General features: G+C 32.9%; 1 protein-coding gene across 1 annotated transcript in view; it reads right to left on the bottom strand.

Moving 5' to 3' along the window:
* Positions 1–10,542: 10,542 nt before the first annotated feature.
* Positions 10,543–23,498, bottom strand: part of LOC126893173 (apoptosis inhibitor 5-like) — a 65,598-nt gene continuing 52,642 nt past the window's right edge. Inside the window, exon 8 of the mRNA XM_050663127.1 lies at positions 10,543–11,946. Coding sequence (XP_050519084.1) covers positions 11,849–11,946 — 98 coding nt within the window. The 3' untranslated portion in view covers positions 10,543–11,848. The remainder of the gene's footprint in view (positions 11,947–23,498) is intronic.

The raw sequence follows: 23,498 nt of genomic DNA, 5'->3' as shown, positions 1-23,498 counted from the left end.
GTCACCAAAACCAACTAATTATAGGGACCATATTTGCAAATAAGAATATACATAAAGAGACATGAATATCACCTGACGGGAAATGGAGGAACCAAATTGATCACATAATAATCCAACAAAGGTAAAAAAGATGGTTATAAGATGTTAAAAATAAAAGAGGCGCAGATATTAGTTCGGACCATATATTGGTTAGAGGGAAGCTAAAAATGAGATCTTTGACAAAGAAGACAGACAGAAAATATTTTCATCTACTTGGTACTTCCGGTTATACCGGAAGTTGCTTATAACTTCGTTTTTTTAAATGGGACACCCTGTATATTTTGACATTTTTAGATTCTCCTCGATTTCTTCTTTCTTAAAATTTAATGTTTTGTAACATTATACAGGGTAGGTTAAAAGATAATTACGTTTTCTTATTAATTTCGTAGCAATATTCACACCCTGTAGGACTGTAGTAGTTTGACATAGTAAACTCTATTTATGTTCAAATGATTTTCAATATAGTCTACTATTGTTAGCAATTATTAGTATAGCTAAATTTTTAATTTTAGTATACAGGGTGGGTCTAAACTCGGAATGAGTATTTTCTGAGTTTTCTTAAATGGAACACCCTATATTTTAGTATTGCAATGAAATGATATTTCATGGTACTTTTTTATTTCTTAAGAATTCCCTATACCTAATTGCTTTAATTTGTGCTTAATTGTTAATGGCACCAACAATCTTAACTTCGATGGTATTTTGACAGTTCCACCATTATTGGCAATTTTAAGTATCAGTCTAGATTAATATGTATTTATTTCCAAAAAATTATTTGTGATTGAATATTTTCACGGCCAACCTAATACAATTTCACATATTTTGTGTTGCAATTAATGTTTTGCTTGAATCACCAATAACTCACAAATTAAAGCAGTTAGGTATAGGGAGTGCTTAAGTAATTAAAATATACCACAAAACAACATTTCATTACAATACTAAAATACAGGGTGTTCCATTTAAGAAAACTCAGAAAATACTCATTCCGTGTTTCGACCAACCCTGTACACTAAAACGAAAAATTTAGCTATACTAATAATTGTTAACAATAGAAGACTATATTAAAAATCATTTGAAGATAAATAGAATTTATTATGTCAAACTGCTACAAACCTACAGGGCGTGAATGTTGCTACGAAATTAATAGGAAAACGTAATTATCTTTTAACCTACCCTGTATAATATTACAAAACCTTATATTTAAAGAAAGAAGAAATCGAGGAGAATCCAAAAATGTAAAAATATACAGGGTGTCCCATTTAGAAAAACGAAGTTACAATCAACTTCCGGTATAACCGGAAGTAGCAAAGAGACCAAAATATTTTCATTAAATAGCTCACACCTCAAAACCCCTGTATAACAATTTTCATGATTTTCTTACCTTTAGTTCTCGAGGTATTTCTAATAGGCCCTTTATCTGCCTCACCCTGTATATAAAAAGGAACCTATATAATATGAAGAGCTAAATGAAATTGAATAGTAAGATGCTGCAGATCAGATGGATTTAAACCAAGACATATTTTCAAAAGAGGAAATAAAAACGGCACTAGAAAAAATGAAAAACGTAAAAACAGCAGGAATCGACAACATACCCGCGGAACTACTAAAAGTTGACGTAGAATGGGTTAGTGGAATATTATACGAGTTTTTGAAAGAAATATGGGTTAAAGAACATAAATATTCCCATACATTAGAAGAAAGGAATAATTCTGAAATTGCCTAAAAAGGGTGTCAAGAAATGCAATGATTGTAGGCCAATAAATAACACTATTACCTACAGTCTCAAAAGTTTTTACAAGATTATTATGAGAAAGATTAAAATCAGAAATCGATAAAAAATTAAGAGACAACCAAGCAGGATTCAGGGCAAACTGGTGTACCTTGGATGAATCCAAAAGAAGACATGTGGACTTTGAAAACGTAAAAATAGAAACAGTCGTCAAGCATGGATGCATATTGTCGCCGATGCTACTTGCATGAATCATGGACTGGATAATAAGGAAAGTGGAAGATGGAAAACGGGACTAACATGGAATGTGACAAGAAAATTGGAAGATTTAGAATTCGCGGATGACGTATGCCTGCTGACAGAAAGTAAACATCAGATGGAGAACAATTTGAAAAACCTATCAAACACAGCTAACAGAGTAGGATTAAAATTAATTATGAAGAAAACGGAAATACTCAAGGTTGAATTAGAAAATGACAAAATTCAGCTGGATAAGGAAGAAGTCAAAGAAGCACATATCTAGGAGTAGTTATACAGAAAGATAGTGGAACAAAAGCAGTCGTCCAAAACAGAAGAATTAAAGCTCAATGGGCCTTTAACTCACTATCCAAAATTTGGAGTTCCAGAGAGATAACACAAAACACGAAAACTAGAATTTTTAACAGCTGTGTAAGAAGTGTATTACTATACGGTGCTGAAACATGAAAAAACAAGATATAGGTAAGGTACAAAAGTTTATAAATAAATCTCTAAGAAGAATACTTAAAATATACTGGACATAGCAAATTACAAACACCGAATTATGGGAGAAAACAAGGCAAGAACCTGTTCTTGAATCGAACAATGTAACGAAACAAGGATTTGAGTATGAGCCATTGGGTAAACGAAGAAAGGGGAGGCCAGGCAATATTTGGAAGAGAAGTGTAAGGAAAGAACACGAACCAGTAGTACTAAAGCTGGGGAGAAGTAAAAAAAGAAGCGAATGGAAGACATTAACAACCGAAATAATACATAAAAGACCTGACGAAATTCCTACAAAGCAAATAGCGACGTAAGGAGTGCGTTGACCTAGCCATTTACCTGCCTACATTACACTGAGTATAAACCTTATCTCATGAAAAGTCACGTTTCAAATTTGCGATACAATAAAGATATAAAAATTTGTATTTTACTAGATAATCCATGCGTACCTACCCATTGATGGTAGAAAGGCAGGGGCGTAACAGAGGCCCCCGCAGCGTGAAACTTGCGGGGGGGCCAATCGATCAGGGGCCCCATCTTGTCGTCTGATACATGTAAAAATGTCTGATTTTATGTAAAAATCTGGTATAGGTATATGATTTTACTTTGTGTTTAAATTTAAAAACGTAAATTTCTAAATAGACGTATTCGGTAAATGAATCATCTCATATCTAGAAACTTAATCCTTTCCGGTCTCACGAACTTTTAAGTGACGACAATAAACTATAATGCTTTGTACTTGACTACTGAAAAATTTAAGAATTGCAATTTGCCTAATTTTAGAACAATATTGGTCTAAATCTAGAAATGGGTTTTCTCTTTAATCTTTACCTACGTTTAGTATTTCGATACAATTATCCAGAGGCGTAACAGAGGCCCCCGCAGCATGAAGCTTACGGGGGACCCCAATATGTCAAGGGCCACATCTTGTCGTCTAATCCCATCTTGTCATAGTATTTGCATACATACGTTTTTTAAGTAGTGCAGTATTGAAAATGAAGTTGTCCATCCGAATAAATAAAATTATAGATATATTCGCTGATAGTAGATAGTGCACGAAGAAAGTTGCTCATCTCATACAATAATACTAATAATATTCTATACCAATAAAGATGAAAAATGTAAGTCGTCATAAACGATAAATTATCAGCGTCACGACGGACGTATTTGCTTGACAATTTGGATTTAGATTCTAGTTACACTCCACGTTTAAAATAAGTCTGGAAACGTATAAATTTACTAATTATAAGCAACTTTTGTGCTATAGAGTTTCTTTATCTACAACATGTTACACAATACGTGTAAAAAAACAACGTTTTCAGACGGGTTTTTCGCAAATAACTCAAAAATAATATTTATCGAATTAAATATTAGATATCGAAAAAATATTTGTAGCAAAAAGGTAGCTTGTAAGATACAAAAAAATGATGTACTTATTCATGAAATCTATCGACACAGTAAAAGCACAGTTGAAGCTCATGAAAAATTATTATTATTCGTCCAATTTCAAATCGAATATTTCAACCTGAAATAACTAAAAATTGAAGCACTTTTCGGGAAAAACTCATTAAAACTTTTTTTAAATGTTAAAAAAAAGCTTATTTTTATTTTTTATAAAAGTTTCTAGCACTAAAACTATACGAGTTACGCTCAAATAAAGTTGGCCCCTTTTTTTGGTAAAAAAATCGTGAAGATCTGCCCCTATTTCGCACCCCAAATAAAATTTATCATTAGCGCTTTACCATTTACTTTAAATATTTATTGTTTATAATTTTATAAGATCTGTAAGTTTGACCGGTTATTATTTTTGAAGGTCTTATTTTTGAAAAAATTTGGTTTCATAGTAAAAAAAGTTTTTTAATTTTGGAAAAATGCCTTTTTTTCAAAATAACTTAAAAAGGAATAATGATACGAAAAATCTCAAAGAGTAAAGAAATGTAGGTCTTGCTTTTATAAAAAATATTTTGGCTTTATTTTGTTTTTTTGCAAGACAAAAATTGGTTAAGATATGGCTGTTTAAAATTTGCATATACTCGTGATTAGTGACTTGTTCAAGCCCTTTCAATTAGAATACTTTTAAAAATAAGCACTTTGAACCTGTGAAACTTACAGGGCATATAAAAAAGTTAAGTAATTTTTAAGGCGATAATGATTAGTTTCATTTGGGGTAATAAATAGGGGGAGATTTTCACAATTTTTTTTTACCAAGAAATGAGATTAACTATTATTTGATGCTAGAAACTTTTGTAAAAAAGAAAGCTTCTTTTAAACACTTTAAAAAAGTTCTAATGACTTTCCCCGAAAAGTATTTCATTTTTTGGTTATTTCACGTTAAATTATTCGATTTGGAATTTGACAAATACGAAAAACTTTTCATGAGCTACAACTTTTCTTTTGCTTGGTCGATAGACTTCTTTTTTTGTTTCATTTTTTTATAAGTTTTTGGTAAACAACATTCAGTTCGATCAAATACTTACTCTTTGAACAATTTGCGAAAAATCGCGTAAAAACGTGGTTTTTTTATTGAACAATAAACATTTTTACTCATAAATAAATCGAAAAGTCTTGAGTTGACCACTTCGGTGGTGACACTGAAAATTACACGGTATCGCCATATTTTACGTTCATTTACTGGGCCGTAACCGTAACACATATAGGGATGTATTCCTTACACACGTCGCATTTATTAATTTTTTAAAGGGGACCCCAGTTCCAATCCTGCGGGGGGCCCCGACGGAGTTTGTTACGCCACTGTAGAAAGGTTAATCTTTATGGTAAAGAACGACCAGTGAGATTTATAGTCGTGAATTGTCTATACCGTAGGTATCTGGGATTATATCGCTGGTATCTATGATTAATGTGATTCCTAATACATTTCCAGTGAAAATAATAACTCTTTGATAAGTGTTGGCGATACAATTTTTTTTATATGCGTGTCTGCGAAGATTATAACTTCCAAAATATTTATAACGAAAAGATTTAGTTCATAATAGATGCCGACGAAAACAATTATTTCCCTTTCTGTTTCTGCCGACGAAAACAATTATTTCTGAGAACTTTTTAGTAATTATAATTTTCGTGGACCCACAAACAGAAATGATGTTTTTTGCTGATACTCCTCAAAAAATAAATTTCTTCGCTAACACTTTATTAGGGATTATAACTTACACAATCATATAATCGAAAATAATATTTTTCGCGGCGTTCATTGAAAGTTCTACTCTTAACGGCATTTTTCGGAGTTATACTTTTCGTAGCCGGCGGCGATATAGTTTATTTTATCCTTAGAGTAAGTGTGAGTCGTATGGCTAAATCTGGAAAATATAATTATTTGAGGTAAGTCTGCCCCCCCCCCCACTATTATGAATTTCTAGATCCGCACTTAGAAGCTACAGGTCACAGAGAGAGAGAAAGCATATATAAAATAAAAAACAGTTACGAATTCATAAAACACATTTTATTATATCCAACAGATCATAAATGTCACATAAAATAGTGAAACTTCGTGAATTCTTAGTTAAGTAGGTACTGTATATCTTATTTTTATTAAAAAATTGTTTTTAACGTAACAGAATATTGATATAAAGTTTTAGGACAAAATATATTCAATTTAAAAAGTCAATCAGTAATCACTTTATAAGACTTTTATAACTACACTGGCAAGCAAAAAATTTAGGTCATGCATTGGAACTCTGCCTGGGGTAGGGTGAGGAACGGGTGAACTGAGTAGCTCGGAAATCACCTTACTGCAGCCGGTCGCAAGACCGGGTAAAAGAGGAGGGTTGAGCGGAGGGTTAACTACCCACCCTCGGAAAAAGAAGATAGTTATGAAAACTGCAACTTTGCCTCGGAACCGGACGGATAAACACAAAAAACTACCAATGCAATGTAAAAGGACTATGGATATCGGAACTTGGAACGTCCAGAGTTGGTGTAGACCTGGAGCTGCCACAAATGCTGTGGAACAACTGGAAAACATAGGAATGGATATAACAGCAGTCCAAGAAATAAGATGGCCAGACGATGGAAATATAAAAATAAGTAAATCCACCATCTTCTTCAGCGGTAACAAAATCGGAAGACATGAATTTGGAACGGGCTTTGTGATTAGAGACGGCCTGGTACAGAATATACTAAATTTCAAACCTATAAACGAAAGGATATGCTATATCAGAATGAAGGGAGAACGATACAACATTTCGATCATCTCAGCTCATGCGCCAACGGAAGAGAAGGATGAAGATATCAGGGATGACTTCTACGACGACCTAGAAAGAGTGATAGATACGATGCCCAAACAAGATATGCACATACTCTGCGGAGATTTTAATGCTAAAATAGGCAAAGAGCCTAGCCTACACCCCACAATCGGTAAACACAGCCTTCACAATATATCCAACGACAATGGCTTAAGACTCACAGAAACTGCAGCAGCTAATAATATGTTAATAAACTCAACTATGTTTCCGCATAAAGACATTGATAAGCAAACCTGGATCTCAAACGACCATATTACGCGAAACCAAATTGACCACATCATTGTAGATGCCCGACATGGGAACAATATCATAGACGTAAGAAGCCTCAGAGGAATAGACGGAGACACAGATCATTACTTAGTCACAGCAAAAGTAAAATGCAGAATATCTAGCCACAAATACAAGAAAACAATGAACCCACAATGGAACATGGACGAAATGCAGAACACCGAGAAACATAAAAAATATATAGAACAACTTGAACAAACCTTGAACTCTGAAACAGTTTACAATGATATAGAAAGGCTGTGGGAAACGACTGCCGAAATAATAACCAAGACAGCTGACAAGATTTTTGGAAGGAGTAGGCAGAAGAGAGCAAAAACATGGTATGACGATGAATGTCGGAAACAGCTGGAAAAAAAGATAAACAGTAAGGAAGACATGGATACAACTACAAACAGACAAAAGTAAAAAGGAATACGACGACTGCCAAAAAGAAACAAGAAAAATGATACGCACAAAGAAAAGAAACTACGAACAACAAAAATATGAAGCTATGGAGAGAGACCGACCCAAACCAGGCTCCAGAGAATTCTATAAAGCAATCTCCACTGAGAAAAGAGGACATAGAACCAATTCTATCCATATACTGAGAGACAATCAAGGTCATATGATAATCGACGATAAAGAACTAACAGAAGAATGGAAAGGGTATTTCAGGAACCTTCCAAACATCATACAGGAAGAACAGCACAAAGAAGAGATATATATACAGTGATGAGCGCGCTAATAACCGGCAAAATAGCTCAAAAGATGGAAAATATATTAAGCTGTGAGATAAAAAGAAATGCAACTAGTGGAGGTGGCATTTTATCGGTATTAACTTTAATAATAATAATTTACATTACCATTATGGATAGTTTCCACCTTTGTACCTTTAAACGTCAGCTAGTTAACTTCGGTCATAATTCTAAGTATGACATTCTTTCAAACCTAGTTTTAATAAGTTATGTATGTCTTCTTCTTTTGTTTATTGGCGTCTACCTGCATGGGTATTTGGCTAATCCATCGTCTTCGAATAAAGGAAAAATCCCTTATTCACCTACAATTTAGAGTTGATATTGGACAAATACAACAAAGGCAAAAACTTTTCTCGTGCAGGGATAACTGCCGACCATTACACAATCTGCTTCTACTTCTTCTTATCGTTCTTTAGTTAATTGGCAATTTTGAATTGTCATGGGACAAATACAACAAAGGCAAAAAACTTTCTAGCTCAGGAACAACTGCCGAACATTACAAGATTTCCCTGGTGTAAGCTGGGCGAATTATCCCAAGGGATTTAACCCAATAAAGGAAGAGAAAGAAGAAGATCATTACAAGATTGCGTAATGTGGCCTTGGTTAGTTGAAGTGAAGAACCCAGATGATTACAGACTGTTTATACAAAAGATTGTATTGTTATTTTACCCAGATTTGAATTATCTAGTCGTATGTAATTTTTGACATATTGTTCAAATTATTTATTATTTTATCCATTCATTTCCAATATTTTGCTTTCCTCATAGCTACGTATGACGTTGACATGACATTATCATTTTTTTTTATTTCGCCCAAAGTAAAAATCAATTGAAGATAATAAAGCAAAATAAAAACAGTTTAATTAGTAGTAATTTTTTATTCTAAAATTGACTTAATCTCTACCATGATTTTAGACGTCTCGCATTCACTCATGTCACTACAGAATTGTCAAAGGTTGTTTCAAATCGCAGATTTGTGACTTTTTTGCAATAATTATATATTAAAACTTGAAATTATTGAGTTATTAACTCTAAATTGTAGATAATTAATACTGATCTTTATTTTATTCTAAAAAGATGAGCTGGCCAAAATATCCACGCAGGTAGAGGCCAATAAACCAAAGAAGAAGACATACATAACCTGATAAAACTGAGTTTGAAGGAACGTCATACGTAGAATTAGAATTATGACCGAAGTTAACTAGCTGACGTTTAAAGGTATAAAGGTGGAAACTATCCATAATGGTAATGTAAATTATAAGTTAATACCGATAAAATCCCACCTCCAGTAGGTTCATTTCTTTTTATCTTACAACTTAATACATTTTCCATCTTTTGAGCTATTTTGCCGGTTATTAGCGCGCTCATCACTGTATATATAACAGCAGACATGCCCGTAGAAAATCCCTCTTTTGAAGAAACCCGAAAGGCCTTAAATAAGCTGAAAAATCACAAAGCGCCGGGTACGGACTAGATACCAGCAGAATTTCTGAAATATGGTGGAGAAACACTACATCGCCAAATCCATCAATTAATAACACAGATATGGTTAGAAGAAAGGATACCAGCAAGATGGAAGGAAAACATCATAGTGCCCATCCACAAAAAAGGGGACAAAACAAAATGCGCGAATTACAGAGGAATTTCACTCTTAAACACGGCATATAAAATCCTCTCAAACATCATTCTTAGTAGACTAACCCCTTATGCTGAAAATGTCCTAGGAGAATATCAAGCCGGTTTTAGGGCAAACAGATCCACAATAGATCAACTATTCACGCTGAGACAGCTTCTAGAAAAGGGATGGGAGTATAACAGACCCATACACAATCTCCTCATAGACTTTCGACAGGCATATGACAGCGTAGAAAGAAGCCAAGTATGGAATGCCAAGTATGGAATGTTACTGAAGAAATAAAAGACAGAATCCAATCAGCAAATCGCTGTCTATTCGCACTGGATAAGCTTATAAAATCAAAAAATCTTACAAGAAGTTCCAAGATCAAAATCTATAAATCCATCGTCAGAGCTGTACTAACATATGGTTGCGAAACGTGGAGCATGACCAAAGCAAACGAAGAAAAGCTCAGACGTTTTGAACGAAAAATACTTAGAAAAATTTTCGGACCTCACCACGACATTAACACAAACCAGTATAGGATCAGTGGACCGATTCTATAAGATCAACGTGAAACAATTACGTTCGTTATCCGACGGTTTGCTATTCTGTAAGCTAATTCGGGAAGAACCGGAGAAGCAGATCACGAAGCCGATTACAAAGCGAAAGCGATAACTTTTGGCTTGCGTTTCGTTTCGCTTTCGATAGTGATTGGTCGATCATTTTCACGTGGTACACAAGCGCAAGCGCTAAGCGGGTTGTTCGTTGTTGTTGATTCCACAAGAATTCTGTGTTTTTTGTTGATAATGAATTCGTGATGCTCTTACACCATATCTTCCGTAAGTTCCTGTAGCTCATCAAAAAGGAATCGAACTAGTTCTTTGCTTGAGTGAAAAATATCAATAAACCTTATATCTGTTACACCAAATGGGTCACTTCTATCTCGAAGGAACCCGCTTTCCTCTCGCGTTAACCGTAGATGGTTTCTTCGTGAGTTTTCCATAATATAGAACAAATTGCACTGGCAACATTTTTATTAAAACATAATAAAAATATAGCTATTCAAGGAAATAATTCAATCAAACTTGTGATTATAAGGCAATAAGGTTATATAAATACGTCATGTAACTGCTAGTTACTCTTCTTCTTTCTTTATTTCTTCTTTTTTTTACTCCCTGCACGTATATTTGCAATGTTGCCGTAATTATTTATTCATACATCGTTTAAACTCGTATATTATCGTATGCCGCTATGATAACGAAGCGAAAGCGAAAACTAACCTTATAGAATATGAACATAAATCAACTTCGCTATCGTTTAGCTTAGCTTTCGCGATTATAACGAAAATTATAGAATTCGCCTACTGAACCAACCTCGAATTGAAAGAACTCTACAATGACACCGATATTGTCTAAGAAATTAAATCACAGCGACTAAGATGGGCAGGCCACGTGCACAGACTTCATAACGAGAGACTTGTAAGACTGGTATGCGAGGAGATTCCTACAGGCAAAAGACCACTCGGACGTCCCAGAATGCGGTGGAGAGATAACATTCAAGCAGATCTCTGAAAAATGAACATCCCATTTGACCCTAGGTTGATGGAAGACCGAACAAATTGGAATAAAGTTGTACAGTCAGCCAGGACCCACCCAGGGTTGTAGCGCTACGTGATGATGATGATTGAAATTGTGATGTCTCGTTGACATTTTCGGTTGTAAACTGTCGTTACTTTATTTTGGAAACTAATTTTAATAATCAATATTGAATTAATCTATTGTCTTCCAAAACTCAATAATAAGAACGAACATTACGAGTTTTTCTACACACTCGGAAACAGATTCCTGGCTGGTGGCGACTATAATGCCAAACATCCAGAATGGGGTTCCAGATTAACAACTACAAAATGGCGAGCATTGATCTCAGCAATGAGGGCGAATAATCTACAGCAAATATCTACTGGAGAACCAACATACTGGCCATCTGACAGGAACAAGATTCCCGATGCTATTGACTTTTGAGTCACAAAAGGTGTTGAAACTAAAAAATGCATAGCGAAATCCTGCCATGAGTTATCATCGGATCATTCTCCAGTGATAATATCAATGTATTCAAAAATATTGGATCAGTCAAAACAACCATCCCTACATAATATTAAAACCATGGACGTATAAATAAAGATGTATAAAGACGTATAATCTTTATTTATACGTCCATGTAAGAGACCGATACAATTGTAAACAAATTACTACCCCAAAACGCAAAATTTAAATGTGACCTAAATTTTTTGCCCGCCAATATATAAAGAGAAAATAAGTTACAACTTAAATATGGATAAATACGATAGAACAATGAATTAGAATTAGATACTATAAAAAGTCACTTTGTTGAAGTTCTAATTATTAGAACTGAAAATAATTTCCTGGACGTTTAGCCTGAACCTAGTTTTTCCATCCTCTAGGTTTCATTCCTCTAAGTCCTCTAGGACCTCCTCTCATTCCTTTTCCACCCCTTCCTCTACCACGACCGCCCATATCATCTGGAAAAGATTTATTTTGTTAAAATATACAATTAAAAGGTAAGTAAAATGCGAATAATAAATAGTATCGCTATATCTGACTGACAATAAAATTAATCCATTCAATGCTGATGACTAAAGAGCGGAATATATGCAAAATGCAAACATGTATTTTTGCATATTTTGTAGATTTTATAATAAAATGCATATTTTTCACAAATTATTATTTTATGAGCATATTTTTATGTTTTCGCGTTAATGTGCAGTCCGGGACTGGTTTCAGGGATTTCCAATCTGAAGTTATTGTGGGCGACTACGAACTCCCCCACGCTACCTAGGTACTTAGATAATATTTTTGTGAACTTATATAGTTTTTATTTTACTTTATTTTATTCAAAAAGGAACCCAATTTCCAAAAGCATGAGCGAAAATTTTAAATGATTAAATAATGAAACTATAACAATATAATCGAATAAAGTTTATTTATAAATCTACATTAACTTATATACAATAACAAAAACTACAGTTAAACAATAACAATGCTTAATTCTAATCTCTATTCTTATTTTTATTTATACAGAGAGCTGAACTTATTACGATTTTCATAGAACATTGGTTATAACTTTGTAAATACCCTGTATAACATAACAAACCTTAATATTTTTGTGATGGGGAAGTTAAGAAGATTTCGAATATAAAATAAAATATAGGGTGTTCCATTAAAAAAAAAACAAAAGTTTGGTCTGCCACTATGTTATCGAACACCCTGTAACATTCTAACTAATTTTGTAATGTGAAGCTCAAAGTTGGCTACAGTTTTGTTATTAACTTTTATTGCTATCTATTAGTATAGCGAATCTGAATCTACTGAGCTTTATCACACTAATCAATCACCCTGTATATTGAATTTAAATTATTTTAAGACGAAAAATTTTTTTGTCATTACTTTGTAAACCACAGAAGTGTCTGGCAATTATAATTCATATTTCGAATAATGCTTAAAACGTAATAACAAAAAAATTTGTCGTCTTAAAGTAATTTTAAATTCGATATATTTACCTGTACAAGTGTGCTGCGCAGTAATGAACGCAACTTCAGCACTATCAGTAGCCACATGGCCGGTACGGTGTTCGAGGAAGCATAGGGAATGATATATTAAAGAACCAGTTGTCTTAAAATACTTGTTTTTCCGACTCTTGGTCCAATATGGTACAATGCGACTTGTCTTTTACATGGAATAAACCAAGACGCAGAAACCGTCAGAAATGAATATCTTTTAATAAATAAATTAATTTCAAATGTCAAAAAAGTGTTTCTAAAAGCACTTCTAAGAGTGCAGATGTATAAGGAGAGATTACCAGGAGTTAGTTTACCTACAGAACACTGTTATTACCCGGAGGGGCACGTGGATTAAGGCCCCAATATTCTATGCAGAAAATTTCGAAGCCATTAAAGAACTAATTTTGGAAGGTAAAGTTTTAATTTAATTTAATTTAATTTATTCAATAAACGGCAGAGCCAATTTACAAAAAATGTATAAAAAAAATGAAATATTATGGTAAACAGTAAAGATAACCAATTTTAACCTAAAATAACAAATAACAAAAGATAATAAAAATGACAACAATGACAACAATAAAAACCAACAAAATTAAATTAGTAACAATAATAAATAATTAATAAATTATAGGAACTTAGTACTTTACTTCAGTTACTGAATTATGTATGCTTCTTTTAAATACACGAAGACTGTCCACAAATGGATCAAGACTGTTTTGATTATGATTAATTAGACGCAAGGTGCGTGACAATGGGGAGTAAAAGCAATAGTTCGTATTATGATAAGGTATGCGAAAAATTGGGGAAACCCGTCTTTGGACAGTATTGAGGCTTATAGCTTGTAAGATAGTTGGGCAATGATATAGACCATTTAATATTTTATAAATGATTGTTAAATCTGATTTAGCCCTTCTTACTTCCAAGCTATCCAATTTAAATGTTTGATTAATCAGATCATAATTAATGTTAAAACCCTGACAAATATTGATATGAGCTCGAAATGCCAAAGAACGAAGAAATGTTTTCTGGACGGACTCAATATTTCTAATGTAACAATCATAGTAAGGTGACCATATAATTGAGGCATATTCCAGCAATGAGCGCACAAAAGAAACATATAACCTTAAAAAACAATTCGGTGACAGTTGAGAACTATTACGTGTTATAAATCCAAGATTTCGCATACTCCTATTAATCATGTCTGTAATATGTGGTATAAAAGTTAATTTTCTGTCAAACAAAACACATAAGTCTTTAATACAGTCCACAGATTCAATAACAGTATTGTTCAATATATACGTTTTTACAATGGTATTGTTAGAGCGACTGAAGGTAATACTAAAGCATTTTTTAACATTTAATTCTAGACCATTATCAGTACACCATACACATAAGTTATTTAGATCCTTTTGTAGCAGTACAGTGTCTAGTTCGGACTCAATAACCTTATAAAATTTGAAATCGTCCGCAAAGGCCAGAAGTGCAGAATGTAATATTATAAGTACTCAGGTCTCTAATAAACAAGTTAAACAAGACAGGGCCTGAGTGAGACCCCTGTGGAACACCTGAATCTCGCTAGATAAGTAATTGTTGATCCGAACGAACTGAGTACGCCCAGTTAACAAACTATAAGAAAATCTTACAAGGCTCTCACCCAAACCCATTGCACTTAGTTTGGCAACAATATGTTTATGACTAACTCTATCGAATGCCCTTGAGAAGTCCGTGTAAACACTGTCTACCTGTTTGGAGCTCTCAAAGGCATTCAACAGGTCAAACTGATACGTTAAAAGGTTGGTCACGGTGGATCTACCTTGAGAAAATCCATGCTGCTCGTCATTTAATATTTTGCGACAGTGCCAGGATAGATGGGTGGAAAATAATTGATCAAAAAGCTTAGGAATAGCTGATAGTATGCTAATCCCTCGATAGTTACGAACGTCACTCTTATTGCCACTTTTATGGATAGGTGTAAGAAAGCTGACTTTCCAAAAGTCGGGAAAAATACCAGTAGAAATGGACAAGTTAAACACATGCAGCAAGGGTTGGCTCAACGTACAAACACATTTCTTCAGCAGCACAGAGGGAATACCATCTGGGCCATGTGAATACCTACTCTGCAAACTATTTATACCATCAAAGACCTCTGTTAAAGAAAATTGCACTGTATTAAGATCCAAACTATAATTAAAGTTATAGTCAGGAATCTCCCCATCAATGTTTTTATATGATAAAGCAAAATGTTTTGAGAATAAATTTACAATTTCTTGACCACTGTCGGCAGTCTCATTATCAAGACACATACTATTAGGATATGCACTTGATCTCCGTAAATTATTCACATGTTTATAGAACAGACTAGGGTTAACGGACAATTCTGTATTTATTCTCATTATGTAGTTGTTGTGACATTCATTGCGTAAAATTTTACATCTATCTCTACTTTGTGAAAATAATTGATAGTCCTCATAATTCCCAGTCTGCTTAAATTTACAATGTGCTTTTTTCTTATCAATGATTAGCCTCTGTAATTCCCTGCTAAACCAAGATGGAAAGTTAGATGACTTAAAATGTTTAATCGGGACAAAATCGGTTTTTCAATCCTAATAGCAACATTAATAATATTGAAAAATATTAAAAATATTACTAAAAGATTTTTAAATTGAAAACTTATTGGTCCATTTCCCTGGTAACACCTCCAAGGCTTTTAAAATTTGCAAGCCAGATGGATGCTGCAGTGAAGACAAAGGGAGGGAATTCTAAAAAGTTGCAATTCACAACCCCCGTCTGCAGATTGGTAAAGTTCCAACGGAAAATTGACCTAGTACTCTAGAGGAGTAATACTAATATAAACTAAAATAAAAATGTATACCATTTTTATTCAGTTGCAATGCGAAGGCAAAACAATCTTATTTTTCACTTAGCAGCAGGCCTACGCCTCTCTGATGATGACTCCAATAAAAGTCGAAAATCGTCGATTCAGAGTGCTGGACTGCGCTCCCTGTTCTAAATGAAAAATAAGATTGTTTTGCCTTCGCATTGCAACTCAATAAAAATGGTATTCATTTTTATTTTAATTAATTTTGGATTTAGATGACGATTCGCAATGTGTTGTGCAAAGTAAAGAGTTGTTAAGAAGTGCAAGTGTCGCTAAAGATCTTGTTTTTATTAATTTTAATTTTATACCGGACATAATATCGTTAGGGAGTAGAAATTTGAGTTTGAGAGACTCAATTGGTATTGTTGAAACTTTTTCCGCTAAATGTAATAACAATAACATTTCCGGTAAAGTATGAGGTCAAGTAAGGAACAAATTGGTGTTACTGTAAAAAATAATGAAGGATTTGAATACTTAACTGCAGTAAAAAACATTTGTGAAAGTAAAGCATCCAACGAAGTTATATCCATTATGGCCATTATTTTACTACATCAGTTGCAGTATTCTCCGATTATATCAGTAGACATTGAAAGAAGCTTGTCTTTGTACAAACATATTTTTACTGATAGAAGACAAACCTTCTTGGTTGATAATTTTGAATGCCTTTTGTACCATTTTAGGTTTAAAAATTGTTTACTTTTATTTCTCTTTGTTTTTTCTGATCTAGACGATTAGATCATCTGCTTGCTTATACTATTACTTGAGTTGATCTGTTAGTCTAGTCGCAACATAGGGGGTCCGTGGACACTTCTAGTTCGCCGCGATTTGATGGTGGTATTATAGGTTTTTTGGGTCGCTGAATCCAATGGAAGTGGTCTGGAAGCCCAAATGTGGTGCGTTTAATTGTTATTAACAATTTATGGTAAAATTAGGCGTTTTTTAGTAATTATTAGAAGCCCTGTGAATAAATTGATAGTGTTAAGGTCTTCTCTGGTGTATTTTTGGTCGCTGAATCGAATACGACTAGTCGCGGTTACTCAAAATATATTCTTATTTTGTTAATAACAAAATAATTGTTTATTCGCCGAAAAGCTCGAAATAATGCGCTATTGTAAGAATATTTTTACTCATTTACTATATTAGAATAGTAAATTACTGATTGTCTACACTTTTAATCACATCATTTGCATCACACGTTATTTGTACATTTATTCTAGGAAATCCTTTTCTATTAATAAGTTCGTCACCAAATTCTGAAGGTTTTTTAATTTGAACATGGGTGCAATCCAGTGCACCAATGGCTAGGAATGTGCTATTTGGAATCCATTTGCCCATTTTATCCTTGCTTCTTTTACATCTTCCAGGTCAGACGAAAACTTTATCCTCTGATGTGATTTCTCAAAAATTATGTCAGCAACATTATTTATGGTATACAGGGTGTTTCATTAATAATTGTCCATATAGTAACTGGAGAAACCTTAGCACAAAATACGAAGATTTAACCTAAAACACTTAAATAAAATGTGGTTCCTTACTGAGTTACAGGGTGTTTTATCTAAAAATTTAAAAACTATTTTTGCTCACCATTTTAAAACTATTTGACGTATCCTTTTCTTAAACAAACGTTCCTAGCCACTACCAGAGGCGCACGACAGGGAATAGTGAATGGTTGACCCTTCTCAAATTCTACGCCACTGGAGGAATTACTATTTTAGTGTCATTTTTAGATTCTCCAATACTTTCTACGTAAATAATATATTACTCTTAATTGATAACGATAAAGTTATTAGTTTTCGAGATATTTGAAGTTAAATATGAAACGGCACACTTATTTTGATTAATTTATGATATGATTCATATGATTAAAATTTAAAAATTATTTGTACCCAGTACTTTAAAGCTATTTGGCGTATTCTTATCATACTTGGCAGAAAGTGTAGGTACTATACACCCTACTAAATTAAGATAAATTAACGTTTCTAGCTACTACCAGAGGCGTACGACGGGATAGTGGCTGGTTGACCCTTCCCAAATTCTACGCCACTGACGAAATTGCTATTTTAGTGTAATTATTTGATTTTCCAATACTTTTATGTAAATAATATACTCTTCATTCGGAACGATAAAATGATTAGTTTTCGAGATATTTGAAATTAAAAATGAAGCGACGCAATACATTAATAAAAATAACCGTGTCGTTTCATTTTTAACTTCAAAGATCTCGAAAACTAATGACTTTATCGTTACGAATGAAGAGTATATTATTTTCATAGAAAAGTATTGGAGAATCCAAAAATTGAACTAAAATAGCAATTCCGCCAGTGGCGTAGTATTTGGAAAGGGTCAACCATTCACTTTCCCCCGTCGTACGCCTCTGGTAATAGCCAGAAACGTTTGTTTAACATAATTTAGTAGTTTGTACAGTACCTATACTTCCTGCCAAGTATGAAAAGGATAAGTCGAATAGTTTTAAAATGCTGAGCGAAAATAATTTTTAAATCTTTAGATAAAACACTCTGTAACTCAGTAAGGAACCACATTTTATTTAAGTGTTTTAGGTTAAATCTTCGTATTTTGTGCTAAGGTTTCTCTAGTTACTATATGGACAATTATTAATGAAACACCCTGTATACCGCCGTATGGGTGAACGTAGAAATCTTCAGCAAAAATATCCATCCTTTGCCGAGAGCAAAGTGCACCTCCCCTGATTTCATCTAGCTGCGGCAAAAAAATCTGATAGAAAGTCTATACTTTTGCTTTCAAACCGCAATAAAACCTTAGATGTACTGAGACTATCTCCTTCTTTAATACCTTTCTTCCAATAAATTTCTTCCGATCTTTCCCCTAATATTTGTACTTTTCCTTTTTTACTCTTTACCTCTTTTACTCCCTATAATTTTTATCAATGTATTTGGTACATTTATATTCCTCAAGCATTTTCCCTATAATTTGTCTTTCTATATTGTCTCTTACTTACTAGTTTCCGCCCGTATCTATGCTTCTTTCCATTAGGTTCCTAATGATACATATGTTGTATTTTGTCTGTTTTCCTGGTCTAAATGCCGCTTGTTCTTCTCCCAATTCCATTTCTACTTCTTGTTTTAGTCTATTCTCCATTATTTTCATATACAGGGTGTTTGGTAAAGAATGAGCCATAGCTTAACCATAGATTCCTGAGGTTAAAATAGGTCGATTTAAGCTAACTTACTTTGGTACAAAAGTTGATAATAACCGAAATACAGGGTGTCAAAGTTAAACTTTTATTTTATTTATTTTTGAATATTTCCTGACAGGCATGAGACAAGAACACGAAATTTGGTAAGTGCTGCTGGTATTGTACAATCTACTAAATTATGTTAAACAAACGTTTCTGGCTACTACCAGAGGCGTACGACGGGAGAACGTGAATGGTTGACCCTTCCCAATTTCTACGCCACTGGCGGATTGCTATTTCAGTACAATTTTTTGATTCTCCAATACTTTCTATGTAAAAACATACTCTTCATTCGTAACGATTACGCCATTAGTTTTCGAGATATTTCAAGCCAATACTTTCTATGTAAAAAACACACTTTTCATTCGTAACGATTAAATTAGTTTTCGAGATATTTGAAGTTAAAAACGAAGCAGCATAATACATTAATCAAAAATAAGTGTGCCTTTTCATTTTTAACTTCAAATATCTCGAAAACTAATGACTTTATCGTTACGAATGAAGAGTATATTATTTGCATAGAAAGTATTGGAGAATCTAAAAATTATACTAAAATAGCAGTTTCATCAGTGGCGTAGAATTTGGGAAGGGTCAACCATTCACTTTCCCCTGTCGTACGCCTCTGGTAGTAGCCAGAAACGATTATTTAACATAATTTAGTAGCGTGTACAGTGCACCTACACTTTCTGCCAAATATCACATGGATATATCAAATTATTTTAAAGTATTCTTTTTTTAAATAATTTATTCTATATTTAAAACTTTAAGAACTATGTGTGCCCGATACTATAAAACTATTTGACATATCCTTATGGTACTTGGCAGAAAGTGTAGGTACTGTACACCCTACTATATTATGTTAAATAATCGTTTGTGGTTAATACCAGAGGCGTACGACAGGGGAAAGTGAATTGTTGACCCTTCCCAAATTCTACACCACTGATGAAACTGCTATTTTAGCATAATTTTTAGACTCTCCAATACTATATAAGCAAATAATACACTCTTCATTCGTACCGATAGTCATTAGTTTTCGAGATATTTGAAGTTAAAAATGAAAAGGCACACTTATTTTGATTAATGTATTATGCTCCTTCGTTTTTAGCTTCAAATATCTTGAAAACTAATGGCTTTATCGTTACGAATGAAGAGTAAGTTATTTATATAGAAAGTACTGGGGAATCAAAAAATTTAACTAAAACAGAAATTCCGCCAGTGGCGTAGAATTTGGGAAGGGTCAACCATTCACGTCCCCCGTCGTACGCCTCTGGTAGTAGCCAGAAACGTTTGTTTAACATAATTTAGTAGGTTGTACAATACCAACACCACTTACCAAATTTCGTGTTGTTGTCTCATGCCTGTCAGGGAATATTCAAAAAAAAATAAAATAAAAGTTTAACTTTGACACCCTGTATTTCAGTTATTATCAACTTTTGTACTAAGGTAAGTTAGCTTAAATCGACCTATTTTAACCTCAGCAATCTGAGGTTAAGCTATGGCCCATTCTTTACCAAACACCCTGTATATTTTTCACACATTAGTGTGACAAAGTCCAATTACTCGTTTGTCATAAGATATACGAAAAAAGTTATTTAGGTAACAGTTGGGGCACTGATAGGAACATAATTTAAAAATATTTTCAAATATAACAGGGTGTATTGACACGGTGACATAAACTTATGTTTTTTTAAGGGGGGGGGTATGGTTTGAAATCAACATATCAAGCACATTTTTGTAAATTTTTTTCGAAGCTATGGTACAATAATTGTTTTATTTTTAAATTAAATAAACATATTAAGTACAATTCAAAGAATAAATTAAATAAAATAAAATTAAATAAATAAATAAAATTCAATAAATTCAAAAAAAATTCAGTCCAAAATATTGAAAACTAAGCCATGGGTGACAAATTTTGGATTTTGGTGGACATCAGAACTCATCACTAGATCATACGAAACAAAAAATTCAAAAAGATTTAATTAGCTTATGAGTTTCACGAGGTCACAACGTCGAGTTTTTTTATTTTTAAATTTTTGGTATCACTCAGAAATCAAAAAAATGAAATTTTTGGTAAAAATTTTGTGAAAAAGATTTATTATTGTTGAACAAAAAATAAGCAAAAAAAAGAAAAATATCTCGACGTTGTTACCTCATGAAATGTCTAAAGAAAATCTGTGCAAAATATCAGGTAGATCGGCCGAGTAGTTTTTCAGTTACAATGTCCACCGCATTTGAGAAAACAGTTTTGAGAAAAATGCGTTTAAAGTTTTGACAACTGCATCTTCATCTTCTTATTTGTCTGCCAATTCGTAAAGTGATGCACATTGGAACATGTTTTTTGAATCGAGGAGTAATCTACAAAAGAGTAGGCGAACAGTTGTTTAACGTTTCTCACTACGCTCAAGCGTGCTGGCGCGAAGTCGCGGCAAAGCCAGTCGAAGGTAGGGATATTCAACACGCTGTATCTCTGGTAATTTTACTCCGATTATTTTGAAATTTTCAGAGAGTATTCTTGAAAGTATGCACTTTTATTTGAAATAATAAAAAAAATTAAATATTTCAAACCATACCCCCCTTAAATGGAACACCCTGTATATTTTTCCATTTTTGGATTCTCCTTGATGTTTTCTTTCCTAATATATAAGGTTTTGTAATATTATACGGAGTAGTTTAAAAGATAATTACGTTTCTTTTGTTAATTTCTTAGCAATATTCACACCCTGTGGAATTGTAGTGATTTTACATAAAAATTTCTATTTATGTTTAAACGATTTTTAATATAGTCTACTATTGTTAAACATTAATAGTATAACGAAATGTTTAATTTTAATATACATGCTTGGTCGAAACTCGGAATGAGTATTTTCTGAGTTTTGTTAAATGGAACACCCTGTATTTTAGTATTGTAATGAAATCATATGTTATGGTACGTTTTTATTTATTAAGCATTCCCTATACCTAAGTGCTTTAATTTGTGAGTAATTCGTGATTCTTTAAGCCAAACATTAATTGCAACAAAAATTACGTGAAATTTTATTAGGCGGCCGTGAAAATATTCAATCAAAAAACTTAAAAAAAAAAATACAGATTAATCTAGAATGATCCTTAATTTATTAATATTGGATCATATATCCAAATACATTCGTAGTTAAGATTGTTCGTGCGTAAAATATTAATAAAACATACAATATTCTCCCTAGTTGGCTATGACACAAAATTTGCTTCAACATTTGACATTATACTATTTTTATAGTTCCAGTTACTTTGTTGCCATTACTAATATGAATGAGAAACTAATTAAAATGGTTTCTGTGCTATGAGAATATAACAAAAATGAGCTAGCTGCTAGCAATAAAAATTTATCATCAACAATTCCCTGATAGACAAAAATCAAGAAGAGAAACTTCTGAAAGTATACTAAAACGGTTTCAACAGACTAGATACTTAGATTATAAGAACGGTCGTACTAATAAGCAGATCCTCAGTGGCACTAAGGATTACATTTAATTCTTTTTTTTTTTCATTTACATTATTTTTTGTTCGATCAGGTTTATCATAATATAAGTATCTAGTCTGTTGAAACCGTTTTAGTATACTTTCAAAAGTTTTTGTTTTGTTTTGATTCTGGCCTTGGTTTAGAACCTTTAGCCACTTAATTACATATAAAATTATTATTTCTTCATACAAAATTGTCCAGTATACACTTAAAAATAAAGAATAATAAAAAAATAAAGCTTACAAATAACAATGTCTACTTACTATGTTAATAAATACAACTATGCTAATTATTTTTTTTCTTTTTTTTTCACTACGATAGGAACTAAACCCGATTCAATCTCTCGGAGATTTAGAACCTCTTTAACCGATTTATTTTTTTATTATTTTTTTAATCCTTTTTTTTATATAATTTTTTTTCCGAACATAGGTTACAAAATAATATAATTAATAACAGGAAATATCTCATTCATACATAATACAAAGGGAATACCTACCTATTCAAACGATTAGTTTTACATTCACACCTTTGATTTAATTTTTTGCAGAAATATCATAATTAGTTTAAAAGTTTTTATGATATCTTCACTTAGTAGTACATTTAAATTTAGGGGAGTATTTAAACATGCTTTCAGCAATTCTTGTAGCAGCCACATACTTGTATCGAGTTAAAAAATATGTGATTTAGATCAGCTATGCTAGTTCCACAGTCACATCTGCCTGTTGGGAGAACTCCGATTTTATGTAGATGCTTCGGAAAAGATCCATGATCTACTTTTAATCTTAAGATGGTCGACACTGTATTTCTACTTACTGCAACAACTTTGTAAAATTGGTTCACAGCTACTGTTGGTTGTAATTTAAACAAATTAGTGCCTGTACTTTCAAAAGTTTCTCTTCTTGGTTGTCGTCTATCAGGGAATTGCT

Source organism: Diabrotica virgifera, chromosome 10 (genome assembly GCF_917563875.1).
Source record: "Diabrotica virgifera virgifera chromosome 10, PGI_DIABVI_V3a".
NCBI classification, from domain to species: domain Eukaryota; kingdom Metazoa; phylum Arthropoda; class Insecta; order Coleoptera; family Chrysomelidae; genus Diabrotica; species Diabrotica virgifera.
This window is presented reverse-complemented; position numbering and strand designations above follow the sequence as displayed.